Genomic DNA, 22300 nt, shown 5'->3' with positions numbered 1-22300 from the left:
TGTATTTTTTCGACATGGAATAAATATTGTAAATTTTTCTGAAATAGTAACCATTTCAAATTCTAAATGCCTAAGCATAATAAAGATTCAACCACTCTTAACACTAATGATATCATTTGAACTCAACTTTCAAATGGTCAGCCAAGAACATAATTTAGTATGGTTCACACTTCAGCCCACATTCTATGCATACATATAAACTAAGTTTAAAACACACTGAATCATGATGCAAAGCATTTAATCACTTAAAAAGTCTTTTAGAACCAATCATTAGAATGTAAAAATGCATTTCCACAGAAGGCAGAAAATAAGATGAACTAATTCCTGTACAACCCGAGAAAAACTTCCCTGATTCAATATGAACACCACTCTACACTGCCAAATTAGAATTCAAATTATTAGATTTAGAAGATTATAAGGCAATAGGCTGACCTCAATTTAAACTCTACAACAAATGAGAGTTTACCAATTACATACCAGCTAATGTTAAATATAAAGTTAATAAAATGTAGAAGAAATGTTAACCTGGGCTTAATGAAAATATACTAAAGTAATGAAATCTCTTTAACTGTCACATCTAAGACATGAAATTCAGAAAAAAAAAAATTCCAGGCCTGATCCAAAATATATTTTCCAAAGAGAAAAAAAAATTATCTTCTATTACTTTTCTGTGTGTGTGTGTGTGTGTGTATCTATTTTAAACCCTTCCAAATTCTAAAGTTTTCAAAAATCGTGGTATGTTCTATAAAGGTATGGTCAATTCCTTAATATGTGTGAAAATTTCTAGAAAAATAAGTCCATGCATTTTACTGATATACTAATCCCTAGTTCTAAGGGAACAAATGGCTACTAACAGGATCACTTCAGAGCTAACCCAATGTGTTTCAGTTAATCTTAAATCTATTTTAGAAGGTGCGCCTGGGTGCCTCAGTCGTTAAGCGTCTGCCTTCGGCTCAGGTCATGATCCCTGGGATTGAGCCCCTCATCAGGCTCCCTGCTCCCTGCTCCGCGGGAAGCCTGCTTCTCCCTCTCCCACTTCCCCCCCCCCGCTTGTGTTCCTGCTCTCGCTCTCTCTGTCAAACAAATAAATAAAATCTCTAAAAAAAAAAATCTATTTTAGAAGATGAGAGTCAAGATAAAAGTAATCAGTATCTTGGTAAGACTCCAGAGTGCCTAGGAGGGATGGAGACTTCAGGATTACAAGATAACTACAAAACAGCAAATTTAGACAAAGAAAATTATATGTGTATACAAAAAATTTTAGTAGCATATTCCTGAGAATCAGGTATTACTCATTTTCCATGTCAGTTATATCTTATATTTACTGTGACTAACAGACTATCTGATTTCAAAGCTGAGCTACTCTAAATTAAATCTATTTTAAATTAATTTGAAAGCCTACTTTAAAGGATCCTATAAAGGAGAAAAAGGAGGGAAAAGTCTATTCCACCATTCCCCAAAAAATCATATATAAAATATCATTATAATAAATTATAAAGAACTGCCAAATTTATTAGGTTATTAAAATTAATGTAACTATGAAAATTTACACGCTAAACAGCAACCTTTACAGATTCAACAACCAAAGATGCAAAAAACCTACCCAACAGTGAATTTTGGTTAAGAAGTGAAAAGAGAAGCCTAAAATCCTCCCTCCTTTCTCTTTCCTGATTTAAGATGGCAAAGCATTTCCCTTGAGTGGATGGTTTAGGAGTTTATTTTATTCAACTCTCGGTATTTGAGATTAGAGAAAAAGTAAATGGATTTAAATGGCAGAAAAAACAATTACACAGGATTTAGGTACAACACAAAACAAACAAAATCTAGGAATAAAAGAGTAGAGCTATTATTAACAGGTAATACAAATTCTCCTATTATTACCTAGCCAGATTAGAGAACTATCAGAAATATTTAAAGTAATAATTAACAATTATAATAATGAGAATACTTTTTATGATACAATTATTTAAAATAATAACTACAATTAAAAGATACATTCTTAAAATGACTTTAAATTTTTTGGTTTAAAATATAAATACGGACTTTATAAAGTAACAAAATAGTAGAGGCACACACCTTTAACATGTTAAAAAGAACAATTTCTTGAAAAATAAGCCAAAACCAGTTAACTAAAACCAGTATATAATATTAAAATGAAATATATGTTCATCACAAAGTAATCAATTTCTTTTAGCTTTAGGAGGTGAAGGTTATATCTAGAAAGAAGACTCAAGGACTTGGGTTATATAAATTTTCTATCTAACTTCAACACCCCTAAAGAGAATGGAATAAAAAGTTTTATTACTCCTGCCCTGTGATTTTCATAATCCTTACATAACTATAGGGGTGCCTGGGTGGCTCAGTCGTTAAGCGTCTGCCTTCAGTTCAGGTCATGATCCCAGGGTCCTGGGATCGAGCCCCACATCGGGTCCTGGGATCGAGCCCCATGTCGGGCTCCCTGCTGGCGGGAAGCCTGCTTCTCCCTCTCCCACTCCCCCTGCTTGTGTTCCCTCTCTCGCTGTGTCTCTCTCTGTCAAATAAATAAATAAAATCTTTTAAAAAAATAATAATAATCCTTGCATAACTATCTAGTTATGTTCCTATAGTATTATATTTGTTATTTCATATACAGGTAATTATATTTATATTCATAATTTCTATTTCTATTCTAGTATTTATATTTTAAATCCTAATTTTCAGCATTCCTTAAACAGCTCTACGTGCATGTTTGAAAAAAAATCAATGTTTATTCATGTCAAGTAATAGACATTCACTTTGGGAGAATTTATCAATAAAAACAGAGTTTTGGGTTCTCATACACTTAAATTTACACTACAACTTGCATGCCAAAAACAACCAAGTGCTTTTTATAAATTGACACCATCCCCCAACATTTAGCTATGATACCGACCTGTACTCTCTAAACAGAAACAGACTAAAGCAAAAGTCCTAATACTTAGTTTAAAAAGCACTGTTGTCACTGTTATTATACTTAATAATTAAAATTTCAATGTAGATATCTCACCCAACCAAAATGACAGAGTATTTCCTATCCGATAGGGTTTTTTACAAATGAAGTAATTTTCTGATGAGGTTTCTAACTCAGGTTTAACACTATTTTATGCTTTTCTACTATTACATGATTCCATGGAAACTGTTACTTTTAAAGTAAAATTAGTATTTAATACTCTGCTGGACTCCACTACAAACAGAACACTTTATTTAAGACCACAATAAATTAGTCCCATAAATTAAGGGACTGATTTAATAAACAGTGCAACAAAATAAAAAGTACAACCATTAAATATGTTTTTAAAATTAAGCAGAAAAACAGGAAGTTTGCATTAAATGAAAATATAATAAAGTCTTATGTAATATTTCACTGCAAATATGTCAAAAAGGTCTGTAAGAAAAAGTTGTCTTAAGGTGACACTGAGAAACCATTAATGTTCTTGAGTATTGTTCAGGTTTTTAAAAATCACATAATAAACCCATAAAACCCATTAAAGACCTTCCATGGTAAAGATCCTTATGATGAGCTCAACTTACTTTACCTGTCTTAATGGCTTAAGTTGCTATCAGTAATCTTTCTACTCTCCGAATGAAACCTAACCTGCTAACTTTTTCTTAACAGCTTTATTTAGATACAATTGACATATAAATAAGCCACACATATTTAAAATGTAAACTTTGATAACTCTGGTCATAGGTAGACAACCAAGAAACCATTACCCAAATCAAGATAATGAATATATACATCATGCCAAAAAGTTGCCACAAGCTTCTTTCAAGTACCTCCCTAACATTCCTCTCTACTCCCCTACTTCGGTCTTGAGGAAACCACAGATCAGCTTTCTGTCACTACAGATTAATCTGCATTTTCTAGAATAATATGAATGAATCTTACATACATATTTATGCGCTGGTTTTTTACCCAGCTTCTTTCACTTGGCAACATTAAGATTCATTAATGTCACTGGTTCTTATCAATACTGCATTCTTTTTAATTGATGAATAGTCAATAACATCAATATACCACAACTTGTTTATCTTTCCACCTGACGGACAAAGGTCGTTTCCAGTTTTTGGCTATTAAAAACAAAGTTGCAAAGAACCAGGTACAAGTCTTTGTGTGGATATGTTTCATTACTGTTGGAAAATGGCTTGGATATATATGGTATGTATATATATAATCCTTTTAAAAGATTGGTAAGCTGTTTCACAAAGTGGTTGTACTATTTTAATATGTCCACCAGTACTCTGTGGAGAGATCAAGTTGCTCTATGTACTCAGGGACATGTGCTTTGGTCGGACTTTTATATTTTAGACATTTTAATACATGTGTAGTAGTATCTCAATGTGGTTTTATTTTGCATTTCCCAAATGACTTATTTGCCACTCTGTGTTTTCTATCACGAAATATCTGTTCACACTTGTTGACCATTTTTATTGGATTTTTTTATTATGGAATTTTGACAGTTTGGGATAGAAGTCCTTTGTCAGATATGTGATATACAAATATTTTCTCCAGGTCTATAATTTGTCTTTTCACTGTCTTAACAGTATCTTTCAAAGAACTGAAGTTCTTAAATTTTGATGTAGTGCAGTTTATAAAAATGTTTAAGAGTCATGTATTTGGTGTTGCATCTAAGAAATACCTGTCTAACCAAAGGTCACAGATATTATGCGTTTTCTTCTATAAATTTTGTGGTTTCATGTTTTACATGTAGGTCTAAGTTCCACTCTGAGTTAATTTTATAAAGTGTGAGGTATGGGTCTAATATTTTTTGCATATACTCAATTATTCTAGCACTGTTTGCTAAACAGATCATTTTTCCTCCACTGAATAGCCTTTGCTACTTTGATGAAAATCAACTACTTATTTGAGATTACACAAATCTTTAGATCAACTTGGTAAGAATCAACATCTTAATGGAGTCTTCAGATCCATGAACATGATACCTGTCTCCATTTATTTAGGTCTTCTTTAATTCCTCTCAGGAATGTTTCAAAGTTTCCAATTACAGACTCTCAGACCTTTGTCAGATTGATCCCTATTTTATATTTCTGATATCATAAATTACATAATTTTAAAAATTTCAATGTACTATTATTTGTTGCTAGTACATATGTACCAGTTTTCTGGTAACAAATTACCAAAAACTTGATGGCTTAAAACAACAGACATGTATGCTCTTCTACTTTTTGGACACCATAAGTTCGAAATTAAGTTGGTGGTACAAATGCCTGGAGCAGAATCCATTCTATGCTTCTCTCCTAGCTTATGGTAACTGCCAGCATTCTCTTGAGATTCCTTGGCTTGTACCACATCACTTGTTTCTAGTCTCTGTCCTCATATCACCTTTTCCTGTGTATAATCTCCCTCTGCCTCTGTCTTACCAGGACACTTGCCGTTATTCTGGGCCCACTTAGGTAATGCAGGAAGATATCTCCAAATCCTTAACTTAATTACATCTGTAAAGACTGTCTAAATAAGGTAGAAGTCACAAGTTCCAGAGATTAGGACATGAAGTAATCTTTGGGGGGCCAAATTTGGGCTGCATTTGTTCTTCTTTGTCTAGTTTCCTAAGGTAGAAGCTGAGGTCACTGACCTAAGAACATTTCTTCTTTTCTACTATAAGCATTTAGTGCTATAAATCTCCCTCATTACTGTTTTTACAGCATCCCACAACTTTAGACATGTCTTCATTTTCATTCAATTCAAAATACTTTCTGCTTTCCCTATTTCTTCTTTGACTCACATATAATTTAGAAGTGTGTTATTTGGCTTCCAAATACTTGAAGATTCTCCAAAAATCTTTGTTACTGATTTCTATCTTAATTACATTGTGGTCAGAGAACATATCTGTCTGACCTGAATCCTTTTATAAATTTATTAAGACTTGTTCCATGACCCAGAATTGGTCTAAGTCAATGTTTTATGTGCACTTAAAAAGAATATGAATTTGGTTGTTTGGGGGCAGAGTTTTCCATAAAAGTCAAATTGATAGAGTTGTTCAAATCTCCTATATTCTTACTGTTTTTGTCTCCCTCCACTACTGAGGAGTACTGAAATCCCTATCACTGTCTGTCTACTTCTTCTCCTTGCAACTTATTAGTCTTTGTCTCATATATTCATATTTTAACCCTATTATTAGGTACATACACACTGAAGAATGCTACATCCATGCTCCTAATGAACGTCCCTTTATCAAATAATTCTCTTTGTTCCTGATAATATTCTCTGCTCTGACACCTACTTTGTCTGATGTAAATACAACTACCTCAGGTATATTATTTATACAGTATATATCAGTGTACTATATATACAGTTGACTCTTGAATAACCATGGGTTTGAACTGTGCAAGATTACTTACACAGATTTTTTCGATACAGTACAGTACCTATAAGTGCATTTTCTCTTTTGATTTTATTATTTTCTTTTCTCTAGCTTACTTTATTGTAAGAATATAGTATATAATACATATAACATACAAAATGTGTGTTAATCCAATGTTTATATAATCAGTATGGCTTCCAGTCAACAGAAGGCTACCAGTCATTAAGTTCTGGGGTAGTCAAAAGTTATACAAAGATTTTTTTTTTAAAGATTTTATTTATTTATTTGACAGAGAGAGAGAACAAGCAGGGGGAGTGGCAGGGCGTGGGAGAAGCAGGCTCCCATGGAGCAAAGAGCCCGACATGGGACTCGATCCCAGGACCCAGGGATCATGACCTGAGCCGAAGGCAGACGCTTAACCGATTGAGCTACCCAGGCACTCCATTATACAAAGATTTTCAAATGCATGGGGGGTTATCACCCTAACCCCTACACTGTTCCAGAACCAACTGTATTACTACACTATCCATCTATCTATCTACATATTATACACACACACACACACACACACATACATACACACTATGTATAGACTGATAATATGCAGTAGTATATTACTATAATTAAACTATATATTATAGTATACATACTATTATATATGGTGTATGATACTAGTAATACACACACACCCAAGTCTTTTCTGACTAGTGCATGGTATAACTTTAAACCTATTTGTGGCTTTATGTTTAAAGTGGGGTTTTTGTCAGTTTCATATAGTTGGATCTTGCTCTTTTTTTTTTTTAAATCCAATCTGAAAATCTCTGCCTTCTTATTGGGACATTTAGGCTATTTACATTTAATGTGATTATTAATATGGGTAGATTCAAAACTACTATCTTGCTACTTTTCTATTTGTTCTCTTTGTTCTTTGTTCCCCTTTTCCTTTTCCTGCCTTCTTCTGGAATTAACTGATTTTTAAAATTTCTTTTTATTTCTTCTCTCAGCTTATTAGCTGTAACTCTCTGTTGTGTTATTACAGTGGCTGCCTTAAGTTTTATAATATATATGTATATATATTTAACTTATCACCAACTATCTTAGTCTGCTAGGGTCATAACAAAATACCATATACGGAGCAGTTTAAACAACAGAAATTTATTTTCTCACAGTTCTAGAAGGTAAGAGTCTAGGATCAAGGTACCAGCAGACGTGGTTTCCCCTGAGGCCTCTCTCCTTGGCTTGCAGACAGCGAACTTCTTGCTGTGCCCTCACAGCAACAGGCCTTTTCTCTGTGCCCGTGCACCACTGGTTATTTCTTTGTCTTCTAAGGACATCAGTCATACTGGATTAGGGCCCCATCCTTTATGACCACATTTAACCTTAATTATTTCTTTAAAGGTCCTATTTCCAAATACAGTCACATTAAGGGTTAGGGCTTAAACATATGTATTTAGGGGAGACAAAATTCAGTTCCTAACACCCAACTGTAATTGTCTTACACTACTTCACATATAGTATAGCAAGCTTACAATATTATACTTCCATTTCTCCTCTCCCAGACTTTGTGCTATTGTCAATACATATTTTAAATCTATTATGTTATAAACCTAATAAGAGGTTGTTATTATTTTTGCTTTGAACAAGTATTTTTCAAAGAGACTTAACTAAGGGGGAAAGTTTCTTATATTTACTCATGGAGTATCTGTTCCCAGTGATCATCTCTTTGTATAGATTCTGATTTCCACAGGCTTTTGTTTTCCTTCTGCTTAAAATACTTCCTTTAATATCTACTGAAGTACACATCTGCTGGTGGTGAATCCTTCAACTCTTGTATGTTTGAAAGAAGTGTTTATTTTGCTTTTTTAAAAAATTATTTCAGACTCACAAGTAGTCTTTGCATGTCTACTAATTTTTTATTAGATGCCAAATATTGCTACTTTTATCTTGTTGGGTATTGGGTATTTTTTTTTAACATTCCTATAAAAATTCTTGAGCTTTGTTCTCCATCATAAACTGCTTAAAAGGTAGTCTGATCCTTCAGATCTTGCTTTTAAATTTCATCAGGAAGGGCCAGGGCAGCATTTATTTTAAGACAATAATTTGGCCCCACTACTAGGCAAAAGACTTCCCATTATGTTACTGGTGCTTCATAAATCATGATGTTTTCCATTTTGGCTGGTGAGAATAGGAACTACAGTTGGTCCTATATGAACTCTGAGAATTATCTCCTGTGATCTTTTTAGGAATTTCTTCTTCCAGCTCAAATAGCCTTTTCACTCATATCCTCTGCTCAGTACTCAGCTGAAGACTCAACGGGAACTTTGAACCTCCAGTTTGGTTTCCTCAATTAAATAGATCACTAGGCTCCACCTGAGTTCCCGTTCCATGCACCAGGCCTAGAAACCCTCCAAGAGGTAAGCTAGGCTCACCTTTGTTTCCCATCTATCAGGGATGATTGTCCTCCACTGTCTGATACCTAATGTCTTGAAAACTGTTATTTCATATACTTTGTTCAGTTTTTTAACTGTTTCTGGAGGGTAAATCCAACACCTATTCTTCCACCTTGGCCAGAAAACAAATCTAGTAGTGATGTTTTCAAAACACAAGGTATCCCTAATTTGATCAATAAATAAAATCTAGCCAACTCCTCATTTTGTTTAGGCACTCACTAGCAAAGAGGTGCTTTGCAACTATCAATTCAAACAATCTGTGAACAAATCTATCACCTCCCTATTAAGTTGGTTTTTCTTTTCAAGTTTTGTTGTGTTTTCTGTATCATCTCTTTCCTAAACAGATAAATTATACCACAACTATCTTTTTGATAATGTAGATATCTTTGAAGCATCAAATCATGATTATCTATTCTACATCCTAAATATTTCTCAAATTCAACTATTTCTATGTCACCATCAGTGCCCTAGTCTACACCACCATCATCTCTACTCAGGTTTACTGCAACATCATCCCAATGGAGCAACTAGACTCCAATCTTGCTCAACTCCAATCCATCTTCTATTTTTCAACGAGGATTAAAGAGAGTAAGAGAGAAAAGCAGAAAAAAAGAAAAGGAAGAAGAGGAGGAAAAAGAGGAAGCGAAAGTGGGAAGAAAAGAGAAGGGGAAGTTTTGTTTAATGACTTTACTGATGAAATCCAATTAGATTGAACAGATCAAGTCTCCACTGTTCCTGACTAAATTAATTTAAAAAAAACAGGATATGAAATGTTGATATTAATCTTAGCCTTATCTTTTTTTCTAAAACCTACTACAATATACCATCTTCACTACTATTCTTCTCTCTTTGGAGTTAGCAAAAGAGCCCAGTTGGGACTAATTCAAAAGATTTATGTCCAAGGGGTGTGTGTGTGTGTGTGTGTGTGTGTGTGTGTGTGTGTCTGTCTGTCTGTCTGTCTCCTGGCAAGGGCAAAGACCAGTGAATTATTTGGGTAGGTAAAAGAGGGGATACTGAAAATGAGGGAAAAAGGCAGGAACTGGCAAGTATTTTGCCTTGATAAAATGATCTATAAAGGCATAAAAAGATGAAACCCAAGGACATAAAGAAGAGCCCCATTCAGAGCTATTTTTACCAATCTTCAGTGTTCATAAATAATATAGAATAAAGAGGAACAGGGTGAAATGGAAAGAAGAAGTCAAATGGCTAACCAGACCCTCCAAGTTCACATTTCTACAAGACTTTTTTTGAATTTAGTGGGTTGTTATTTCCCCTTATTTCAAGCATATCCAAATATGGTCAATTTAAAATTTATTATCAAAATATACTCAATTTCTGGGTTGTTCAGAAACTAACCCATTTAAGACCAGCAAAATTTCACCTTGTAAGTTAAAAGTTAATATCTAAAATACTACTACTGTGAAAATTAGTCTAGTATCTCAATCTGAAAATTTTCTGAAGCAATTTGGGCCCTCTGATAAACACCCCAATAGAGGAAATATGATTTCTAAATAAATTAGAGTCAAATTGGTGAAGACCATGTAAGAAATTGATTACTAATGCTTCCAAGAGATGCACTTCAGTTTCGTTTTAAACAGAAGTTCTCCTGTTTATAATTTGGCTATCTTTAGAGTAAAGTAACATCAGTACATGAGAACCTACAAGTGAAAATCAATTAGTAATAAGCTTCATATTATGGTAGAGTTAAACAAAAATTTTCATAAGCTCAGCAAAAGTAATTATATATAATAACTTGAAACTATGGAAACATAAATTTCCAAAAAAAGTACTCATTAGTCCATCCTTTATGAAGTTTGTCATAAATAGGTAATACCCTAAACACTGTTCTTGAGAACAGCTTGATAATATGCAACAAAATGAAAAATAAGCTGCCCTAGTACTCCCCCACATCTAGGAACTAGAGCTAAGGAGAAAATCACCTATGTAAAAAAAATTAAGTTTTGCATGTATTTTTTAAAATTTATTATTGTTTTTTAAAAAAGGAAGTGACTAAAATATCTCTTGATAGGGATTCAGTTATGTGGATTTTGGTCCCTACAATAGCGTGTAGCCACTAAAAATCATGTGAATTAATATATTTCTATTTCCAGGGAGGGAGGTCCAGTGAGTAAAAATAAAATAAAAATTAGGCTACAATACAGCAATTATACTAAATAGCTATTTCTGTAAAATGGTGTACTTATGCCTAAGAGAAAGGGAAGAAGGGGAAAGAGGGAAAAATGTGTGTGCACACGCGCACATGTATATAAAAGGATGCTAACTGAAGAGCTCACTAAAATGTTAAGAGAGATGTCATCTCTGTGTGGTGAGGAAACTGGAGGCAATTTGCTTCCTTCTTTGTACTTCTCTATAGTATCTGAATTTTTTTCCATTAAGTATATATATTTTTACAAAAAAGTTGCAAGAAAGTTTAAGACTGTTAATCATAAAGTCACTTACACAGTTCCCTTTTCTTTGCATATCATCATCACTGAACAGTATGGTGTTACATAAGAACTCACATAAAATATGCAATATTTAAATTGAGACCAATAGAATCAATGTATATAAAAAAGCAAAATCTGTGTGTGGTGGATAGAACACATTTTCAAACAAAAAACAGGTAAACTGCTCCTCTTCCACTCGAAAGTTATTTATATGTTACAAGTTCCCCAATAGCAGTAATCATTAATGGTCACAGAGGCATTATCACCTAGCTCAATACTGCTCTACCTATTTGTATGTCAATTATCTCAAGAAAGATTAAAAAAAAATTACTCTCCCTAAAAAAAATAAAAATATCCCTTCAGGTCAGTTAATGAGTAGTCCAGGGCAATGAGACCATCACAACATCTCAAAGAGGCAAGAATTACTATATGGTTATAACTATTTTCTATATCTATGCACAGTTTCTATTCATAGGTATACAATAGTGAAACCTATTTGCCACATTGCACAGTAAGAAAGATTTACTTAGAGGCATTCTCTGTAACCAAGAACCCTGCCATATCAGTCACAACATTCAAGATATATTAAGATTTTTCAAACATTTTTCCATAATGATATTTTTTGTCATGAAACTGTACCAAAGAAAATTTTAAGGAACTGCACAAAGCATTAAATTTCAGGACTACCATCAGGACAAATATACTCATCACCAGATAATCACTAATCCAGGTTCATTCATTCAATTATTTGAATAGCTAATACATAGAAGATACTGTGCTAGGCACTGTGGAGAAGAAAAACCTATAAAACATAGGCACTGTGGTCTAGAAGCTCACAGATGGGCATTTCACAGGTAAATGTACCCTGAACCTAATTCTGCAATCCCAAGAGCTCAGAACATCCAGATATCAAAAAATATTAAGTATCTACAGTGTGCCATATACTGTTAGCCTTTAAGACAAGTTATATATACATTAGAGCAATATAAGTGCTAGGGAAAAGTGAACAAATGCTTAATGCTGACTAATTAGGTCATAAGACTATATGCCCGAAATGATTCCTAAAAGACAAGTCTGCTGAGTCAAAAGATAGAGAAAAGGGCACAGCAAGCAAAGCAATGTTCAAAGACAGTGTTCAAAGAAAGAAGCAGAAAGAGCATGGTACTCTTCATGGTACTACAAATAGTTCAGTAGGTCTACAGCATTTAACAGGAGAGAGATCAATAGGTACACTTTGGATACCTTTCTGAAGGATCTGAATTTTATTCTACTGACAAAGGTAAAAAAACAAGATCAGATAATCAGTCAGGTAGTGGTTTGAAAGTTAAGACCAGAAGCAGGAAACCAGATAGTAACAGTCTTACAATAATAACAATCCAGATAAGAAATGAAGGTAGACCTAAATTATAACTCAGTAATATTAAAAGTGAAGACAATTTCAAAGTAGCCCAATCAATAGAACCTAGCGGCTGAGTGATGTGACAGATAAGGAAGATGGAGGTGGCAAGAAAATCTCACTAGTCAGACAACTGGGTGATATAAAAAACCAAGACAGACAGCAGGCACATAGTTGTGAATGAATTTGTACAGACATGTGTGAATAAAACAGGTTTAAAGGAAAAGATGTGATGTTCATTTTAGACATAATGAATTTTCAAAGTCTTATGCCATATAAATGAAAATGTTCTGAAGCAGCTAGTATTCAGAGTGAATGCAAAGGACTGAGGGGATAAAAAAAAAAAAAAAAAAAAAAGACCTGAAAGTCGACTATGAATAGGGAATAGCTGAAGTAATAAAGATCTGCTGAGACCCCTGAGGGGCACTGTGTGGAATAAATGAGAACAGAATGAAGGACAGAGCTTGGGAGAGTTCCTGAGGGCAAGGCAACAGACAAGAGGTCTTCAAAAGAGACTAACAAAGAACAGTCTAAGAGCTAAATTCAAAGAAAGAGGAATGGTCAACAATGTCAAACCCATCAGAGATCGAATAAGAACTGGTACTTTTGATAGGTAACCTTATCAAAAAGAGTTTCAACAGAACTGGTGAAAGTGAATGGCAAAACAATGGGAATTGAGGGATGAATTAAAGATAAAAAGGTAGCAACAATAAGTAGTAAGCATTTCTCAAATTTTATCGCAGTTTCCCAAACATAATTGACCCTAGAACATTTCCTCAGTTAGCATTCCTTACTCCCAGGGTCCCAGAGTGAAAGAAACTTAAACATGGCATGTTCACAAGCTAGGAGAAAGAAATCATTGTTGAGGGAGACATGTCCTAAAACTGAAAAGCGATAAATAATAGAATAAATTGTTAGAGGTAATAAAGAGATTCTGATGCACATAGTAAAGGAACAACCGTTTGTCTGAGACAGGAGGAAAAACAGTAAGAAAAGTTATGAATGAAAATGCTGCCCACAGGTTGAAAGCTACCAAATGAGACAATTCATTCTCATGCCCTTTCTCCCTGCCTGTGAAATACACAAGTCATTTACTCAAAAGTGACAAAGAAGGGGTGAGTAGGTTTGAGAACAGTGTTAAAGGTTTAGAACAGCAGCTATAAAGGAGCAAAGAAGTGGGTCTGGGGGTCAGAAAGCAGTGTATACATACTAATGCCATTTTATCTGCACCACAGTTCTAGAACTCTTCAAAGTCCTGAGGAACCCTGAGTAGAAGGTTTAAGTTTTAACCTTAAAAATTCCAATCCATTCCATTCTAAAGCCCAAACAATCCCATCTCCTTGGGTCTAAAGTCTAGAAATCACCTGAAGTTAACACTAAAACTCAGCAAGTAACTAAAGACTGAGATATATCTGGTGAGTTTCAAAAACCTCTCTGGGATCTTAAAAGCACCAGTAACAAGAAACTAGAATTCGCAGAAGAATTTGTGGGCCAAAAGATCTTAACATGAGCATTCTTCTAATACTTCTTACAAGAAATGCCATTTAATCAGACTACAAGGCGAGCAAATGCCATCAAAAGAGATGTTGACAAGTATGAATCTCCTAATACAGCCAACAGTCCTACCATTCTCATTCATTTACATCACTCTGGGGGTAAGCTAAAGCAACACTAATAATTTATGATCTATAACCCATTATTTCCAAAAGTCTGAGACAAAATGAATATGATTTTATTTAAAATGTCATTACTTTTAGGCAAATCTTAACCTGTAATACCCTGAGAAGTTAACAAAGCCATGCACTTCCCACCCTTTTATTCCAGTTGACACCTAATTCTTTTTTTTTTTTAAGCCTTATTTATTTAAGAGAAAGAGAGAAAGCACGCATGCAGGGAGAGGAGCAGAGGGAGAGAGAAAATCTTCAAGGACACTCTCTGCTGAGAGCAGGGGCCGACATAGGGCTTGATGGAGATCACAATTCCAGCCGAAATCAAGAGTTAGACACTTAACTGACGCTTAACTGACTGAGCCACTCAGGTGCCCCTTAACACCTCAGTCTTATGGGAAAGATGAGAACACACTGTTATCCCTTCAAAAAAAAAAAAAAGGCATTTTTAAAAATATTCAAGAGAGTTAGCATTACAATGTGAGCCCCTAAAAGACAATTAATGTTACTGTCCCATCCTATATATAAAAAAAAAATATATACACACACACACCATGATGTCACATGGATCTGAATATAACTGATAGCACCCTAAATAAATATAAACAAAGACCGAGTTTAGGAGTGATAGGGTGAAACTGATGGAATGGAAATTTATTTAGTATCTACTATGTGCTTGGAAATCTGAATCTTCACAATTCTGTAAGGTAAGTGATAAAGTATTTCAATCCTAAACAATGGCATTTGAACTATATAATCACAGAACAAATAAAAAATTTGGAAACTGACATACAGATTGGTCAGGCAGAGAAATGGGTAAACAACCTAGGCAAAGACTGAAGAAAGATAAAGAGAATTAATTTACACTTAGGTAAAATAAAGTACTCCTGATATGGAGTCTCAGGTGACCTTCCATCTACCATCTGCTTGGTGTTTGGGCTAAGATCATGAGAAAAATATAAAATGCGGAAGCCCTGTGGCTTAACAACGTCAAGAAGTAATTAAGACTACTACCAAGATCAGAAGATTAGAAAATATCAAGAATACTTGGACAAATGTTAAACTTTGAGTTTTAAAAATATAGAAGATTCTCTAACATTTCGAAAGAAATCACTATCCTCTGTTCTAAATCAGTTGTGATAATACAACTAAGCAATAGTAATATGGTAGCTATAAATCCCAGAACCTATGATCAAATTTTTTAAATATATAAAAGTATTAGAATAAATTACCATAAATCACATATATTGCCTAATAAAAGGAAATTAAACAGTAACATTTAGAGACAAAATACATTAAGGGTACAAAAATAGTAATAAATACATGCTCAGTCTCAAATATTTACAATCCAGTGGGAAAAGGCAAACAGGTAAAGAATATAAAACAATGAAATAACTCTTAAACAACACCAAGTCTTATAGAAGCAGTAAAAAAAAAAAATTTCTTTCAGGCAAGTATTCACAGAGAAGGTAGTATTTGAGTTAACTCTTGAAGGAAAAAGGAGGAAAGATTTTTTTTTCAGGCTCTGTTAACAATAGTACAGAGATACAAAGATACAGAGAACTGACAACGTATTTCATATTACATGACACGTGGAATTTGATTAGAATTTAGTATGTGTGAATGGTTAGAGAGATAGCCCTAGGTAAGTAAAAGAGATCCTGGAGGAATTGGACAAAAATTATACAGAAGGTATCCTTAGGGTATAAACTGTTAGTGTTAAAAAAGGAAAGAAGAGGAAGATACTACAGAATTTTAAAGAATAGGGATTAGAGGCCTGGCTGGCTCAGTCAAGGGAGCGTGTGACTCTTGATCTCAGGGTTGAGTTTGAGCCCCACAGTGGGTGTAGACATTACTTAAAAAATAAAATCTTAAAAACAAAATAAGGTTTTTCTAAATTGCAACTTACATTGTTTGTCAAATGGGGATAATATGGCATTATTGTGGCAAAGCCTTAATATGATGGCAAATAAATTATCCAATGTACTGTCTTTCAATTAACAAACTTCAAGAGTTTCCTTCTTATAATAAATGGTAGAATGTGAGAGATGACACGGGAGAAGTTAAGATATGTAGCCTCAGTGACTGGACGGGGAAGATTATAAAGTCATTAAAGAAGAACTACAAAAAAAACATTTAGAAAATAGAAAAATGCGTAAGTTTTAGATATGCCAAATTTGCAGGGACAAGTAGGATACATATCTACATGCAAAGATACCAGAAAGCACAAAAAATCTGAGTCTTTAACTTAGAAGACAGCCCTAATAGAAATAAGATTTTAGGTCTTAGGCATACAAGGGAAAGCAAAGAATGAGTGAGCCAAGAACTGGAGCTCACGAGGAGCTAGGGGTAAAACAAAGAGTCAAGACTGCAAAAAGGAAAGTTTCAAAAATAGTGAGGTGGCCAGCAGTTTTAAGTATTGGATAAAACTGCTCTATGTGGTAATTAAGGAGATCTCTGACAAATTTTGAGAGCAATTTCAGCAAAAAAAAATTTTTAAGATTTTATGTATTTATTTGAGAGAGAGAGCGAGCACGAGCGGGGTGGGGAGAGAACAGAGAGAGAGGGAGGAGAAGCAGGCTCCCTGCCGAGCAAGGAGCCCGACGTGGGGCTTGATCCCAGGACCCCAGGATCATGACCCTAGTCGAAGGCAGACGCTTAACTAACTGAGCCACCAGGTGCCCCAATTTCAGCAAATTTTGATGATACCAAACTGCAGACACTGAAAGAATAAATGGGTGGTAAAGAAATCAGAGAAAAGAACAGAATCAATTCCAAGGGTTCTCGAACGGGAACTCCACAAACATAGTAATGGAGACCTCATGAACATTATCAATATTTCAAAGAGCCATATGAAAAATAAATTTAGCCTTCACTAAATTTATTTTTATAAATATAAAAATTTATATACTTCATCTAAATCCTTAGAAAAACTAAGGAAAACAATAAATATCTTTGATTCTTTAATCAGCATATTTTATATATACACATGTATTTTTGTATGTATGTTTTAAATGAAAGCATGAATCACTGTTTTACAAATGTCGTGGTAAACAGGCTCTCTCGTATCATGAGATTCTTGATGGAAAATAAATAAAACGATTATTAAGTACTAAAAGATGAGGGATCATGGAGCTCTTGAAAGAAACCCAACACTGAAGAGAATAAATGCAATTATGAATGATTCAGGTGGAAACCTTCAGAGAAAGTTTCTGTTGCTGTGTTTGGTATAAGGGTTTTCTTGGTTATCTTTTGTTTTCAGAAGTGGAAAAACTTCTAAAGATGTTAACTTAACACTAAGAAATCAATGTGAAGAAATGTTTGCAGTTCCAGAAAGAAAGGTAATTAAAGGTCACTGAGAATCAGATGGAACCATAAGGAAAAAGGACTGACCTTACCAATCCTGCAGTTATGCGTAAGTTACAATCCATGGATAGAAAATATGTATGCACTCTCATCCAAAAACAAGCTGCCCTACAGAAGTTCAGTTAACCAGTTAGATAATTAAGCCAACCACAGCTCTAGTTCAATAGAGGGTATATCACATAAAGTTAAGAGAATTTAAAGTCTGACAAACATGGGTTAAAATGTCTGCTTCTCTATTATTTAACCTTAATGTTACTTAGCTTCTCTGAAGATGTTTCTTCATTTAATAGTAATGTTCTCTCATAAGCTATTAGGAAGACCAAAAGAGACAATATATGTAAAGAGCTTAGCACAGTGCCTGGCACAAGGTAACCATTTAAGAAACACAGCTATAATTACTAAAATAAAATACAAATAAACATTTCTCTGACCTTAAGATTAAGAAGACCTAAGATTTAAAGGAAAGGACACAAATGAAACAGGAAAGATAGCTGGCTATTCATATTTTTTTATTGTGTAAAATTTTTGTGGACAAGTATGTTAAAAAGCATCACACAAAACTTAAAAAAATGATAACGAATAGGGGCGCCTGGGTGGCTCCGTCACTAAGCATCTGCCTTCAGCTCAGGTCATGATCCCAGGGTCCTGGGATCAAGCCCGGCATCGGGCTCCCTGCTCTGCGGGAAGCCTGCTTCTCCCTCTCCCACTCCCCCTGCTTGTGTTCCCTCTCTCGCTGTGTGTGTCTCTATCAAATAAATAAAATAAAATATTAAAAAAAAAGAACAGATTCACAAGAATTAGTTTTCTCACACAACAAAAAGATAAAAACCCCAGTTAAAAAAAAGAAAAGAAAAGAAAAAAGGTACGGACATACTCCTTGCTCTGCATAAACAACACCAGGTACCTGGTTTAGGAATCCATGGATATAGTAATGGACACCAGATGGGCATTTTTCAATACTTCAACATGTGACTGATATTTTGAGGTGACACTGTCCTTCCAATATCAAACCAAGCTACTAAGGCATTCCTCATGTCCTTAAAGGAAAAGAACTATTTGAAGGATAAAATAATAGTAGTAGTTGAAACAGGAGATTCAGATAACACGAATTCAATCTTTCGCACATTGAAAAGCCTATATATTATAACTTGTTTTAATTAAAAATAAAACATAATTTCTAGCATATATTCTTACAGTAACCTAACGATTTTTCAAGCTGGGCTAAAAAAAGGTCCCTCAAAAGCTGGCAACAGGATAAGATGGACAGCTGTGGAAAGACCAAGTGGCTATACCCGTGCATTTATCAGTGTTTTACCCCACAGCCTACAAGCAGTTCCAGTTCCACTTGTATCTCCTGTTAGGGTACAATTTATTCTCAGACTTTTTAAAACTGAAAAATAATTCTAACAATCCACATCATATCTCTCTCCTACTAATCTAATTAAGACAAAAATTCAGTGAACTATATTGCTTTTCCTAACTGACATATTCAAAACTTTCCAATGAAATTTTAAGGATATCATGATGTGGACTCCTCCCCACCTCCCCAGGTTTTCCTGACCTTTACAAAATACTATGAAAACTTCATTTGGGGCAGATACTATGCTTTGTAATATTTCTGGAGTAACTCCTTTATTTTTGTGCCCAAGGCAATATAGATATTGCTATGGTATTAATACTGAACAGACCAAAATACTGTGGAACCCCTTCATAACACAAGGTTGGTAACAGAAATAAAACCAAGTTGTTAACTTTGTTATAACTTTTCAGTGTGTGGTATGTGTGTGTGGGATTACAGACTTTTGGCTGGCAATATATATTAAAAATACCCATGTATTCAGAAAGTTTGGGAAGAAAGATATTCTACTTCCATCTAAACTGAAATTTGGATTAATAGATCTATATTACACCATTACCAATTTTTTTAAATGAGAATAACTATACTCCAAATTAAAACTGAATCTAATTCAAATTATTTCACAGGTACTTCAGAACCTTATTCAAAGCTAGTCTCTGAGTTATAAAATCCATTTTCATTATTCAGTATTGATAAGGGAGAGTCCAAGACTGAAATGTACCTGCCTTAACTCTATGACAGCATACTACTGAAGTTGGTTTTAGAGCCAATACTTAACAAGTTTGTTTACATATAATTTTTATTTAGTAAAAATGTACAAAAAGTAAACACATGAAGCTTCCTGTTATTCAGAGTACAAATAAATGTTTTCCATAATAAATTTTATAATGATTTTTGAATATAGTACCCTGAATAACTTTGTGTATTAAAATAACTGAACTCTTTTTTGTTAACAAAATCAAAAGGGAAAAACTAAATTTCATAAAAGAATAGGAAAGTATACTATAAGCAGAGAAAGTTCAAAAAGTCACCAAAGTCATTTAGTTGGTTAACAGGCCACTGACCTTCCTTTGATTTAAAAAAAAAAGAAAAAAAATCACCTAAGGATATCAACTAAGCCATCCAATCTCACACCCACCACCCCACACAGACACAGAAAGCAACCAAGATATTCACTTTCAAAAAATGTCTAATAAAATTATTTTTACCTGTAAATTGTTTTCTGTGACTCTGTTCCACCAAACCATATTGATGGGTACTCCTGATTTACACCTGTCAGCAAGGCAGCCAATAGGGTTCTTTGCTTTTCGTGCCTTTGATCCCATCGGAACTAGCCTCTCCTCCAGCATCCCCAGGCGATACTTCCTTGGCTAGGAAAAAGAAGGAAAGAAACCAAGCCACTCCTAACATCCCCCACACTAATCTAAACTAACATAACTAACATATAGATGATATCAGAAATGGTGGAATAGGAAACAAGTAAAATTTCTAAGACATTCTCTCTAATGTCCTTATCACCACCCACCATTTCCCAACCCCCGCCGCCCTCAATACACACCTCCAAAATAACCCACAGTCCTAATAGGCTGAACAACATATTGATATAAAGCAACAGATGTTTTAGAAGTATACATTATAATTCAATTTTATAAAACCTTAATGAATAGAAATTAACTTATCAGCAAAGTTAAATGCTTTGCAAAATTTTTTCCACTGGCACTTACCTATTCTCACTGCAATATGAAGAAATGCTTCAAGGGCACCAAATACAGGTAAAAAAATTCTCCAAACTATATCTTTTTCCGCTCCATTTTGCTACCTTATTTCTTAAAGAGGAACTACTCCCACTTAAAAGAAGCAGCTAATTCCTAAGGAATGGATTTTTTTTTAAATTTTTTAAATTCTATGCACATTAGGCAAAAGTACAAGTCATTGTGTCTTAAGTGGGCATTCAACTTAAGGTACTAAAAGAAATAAGCTCAAATTTTTTAAAAATATACAACTTTCATGGGTCTTATAAGTATACCAGTAATGTAAACAGACTGATATTAAATAGCTTGTCCAGTAAAAGCATGAACTCATTGGCAAACATTATAATAAAGTTAGTAAACAATCTTACCAGAGGTTGGCAGGGCTTTTTTATATGTGAAGGTTAATGATAGTTTCCACCATCTTACCTCTCTTATTTATAGTAAATTTGCACTAAATTATATCTTTATGGGAATTTGTATATATTTTTCCCTTTAAGGAATGCTGATCATTCTTGGGAAGGTAACTAATTTAAGACCTGAAATAAGAAAATCTATGTTTACTCACTGTTTTGTCTTAAGTCTGCTAAAGCAAATAGTTAAAAATAACTTTCTTCAGAAAGTGTCCTAGCCAGACAAATATATAAAATATAATTTTGGCCAGTAGAGACAACTAATTTGAAGAAAACACTAATTTCTAAATTTCAAAATGACCTTGCAAATAATGCCTATGGAAATCATTCTATGCAAATTACATTCTAACTACAGAAATGGGCATCTGTTAGTAGTCTTTGATTTAAAGGGGGAAAAAATTAAGCTTGCGTAAGAAAGGTAACTACCTACCAACCCAATAATTATAGCAGTGGATAAAATTTCATGAGACTAAAATATTTCCATCTCTATGCACTCTTGCACCAATTCAATTACCCTTTATGTCTATATCACAAGCAACTTTTGTGGATGAGAATAAAAATGAACCCATTGGAACAATATTATAAATGAAAGAATTTTAAAGCAAGTTATTTCTAGTAATATAGCTCACAACTATAAGGCTTTGATACACAGCAGAAACACTATACCTTAATTAAGCTTTCACTAGTTTAAAATTTATATTTTAGAAAATGTCTGGGCTAAAGAATATCCTATCAGAAATGTTCAACACATCAAAGAATATTTATTTAAATGAAATAACAACCTATCAACTAGGATTACCACAAGGGCACCTAAATTCCAGTCATACATTTGAAAGCATGAAAACTGTTGCTTTAAATGACCTTCTGGTATTCAGATCCTTCACAAATGCAGACTTGCTTTTGAGCGGGTCATTACAATAGCGCAATTTATTTTCTTACAGCAGTGTACTAAGCAAAACAGAAAAAAAGTATTTAAATAAATCCAATGTAGCATTCTCCCTCCCCAAAAGCTCTCATTATATGTTTCTCATTTTTCCAAAGAAGAATTCATCACTCTTCTCTCCACCACAACCGTCAAAAACCTGTATTTAGCCTAACGCCTTCCTTCTTAGGCA

General features: G+C 34.0%; 1 protein-coding gene across 1 annotated transcript in view; it reads right to left on the bottom strand.

Annotated features, from left to right (window-relative positions):
- The window catches only part of PAN3 (poly(A) specific ribonuclease subunit PAN3), a 125173-nt gene that overhangs the window by 70540 nt on the left and 32333 nt on the right, over positions 1-22300 (bottom strand). The window contains 1 exon segment of the mRNA XM_028104644.2: positions 20233-20394. Coding sequence (XP_027960445.2) covers positions 20233-20394 — 162 coding nt within the window.

Source organism: Eumetopias jubatus, unplaced genomic scaffold, assembly GCF_037043125.1.
Source record: "Eumetopias jubatus isolate StellerSeaLion01/CBP00866 unplaced genomic scaffold, mEumJub1_p1.0 scaffold_3, whole genome shotgun sequence".
Lineage (NCBI taxonomy): Eukaryota > Metazoa > Chordata > Mammalia > Carnivora > Otariidae > Eumetopias > Eumetopias jubatus.
Note: the sequence above shows the minus strand (reverse complement) of the source record. Positions and strands in the feature narration are given on the sequence as shown.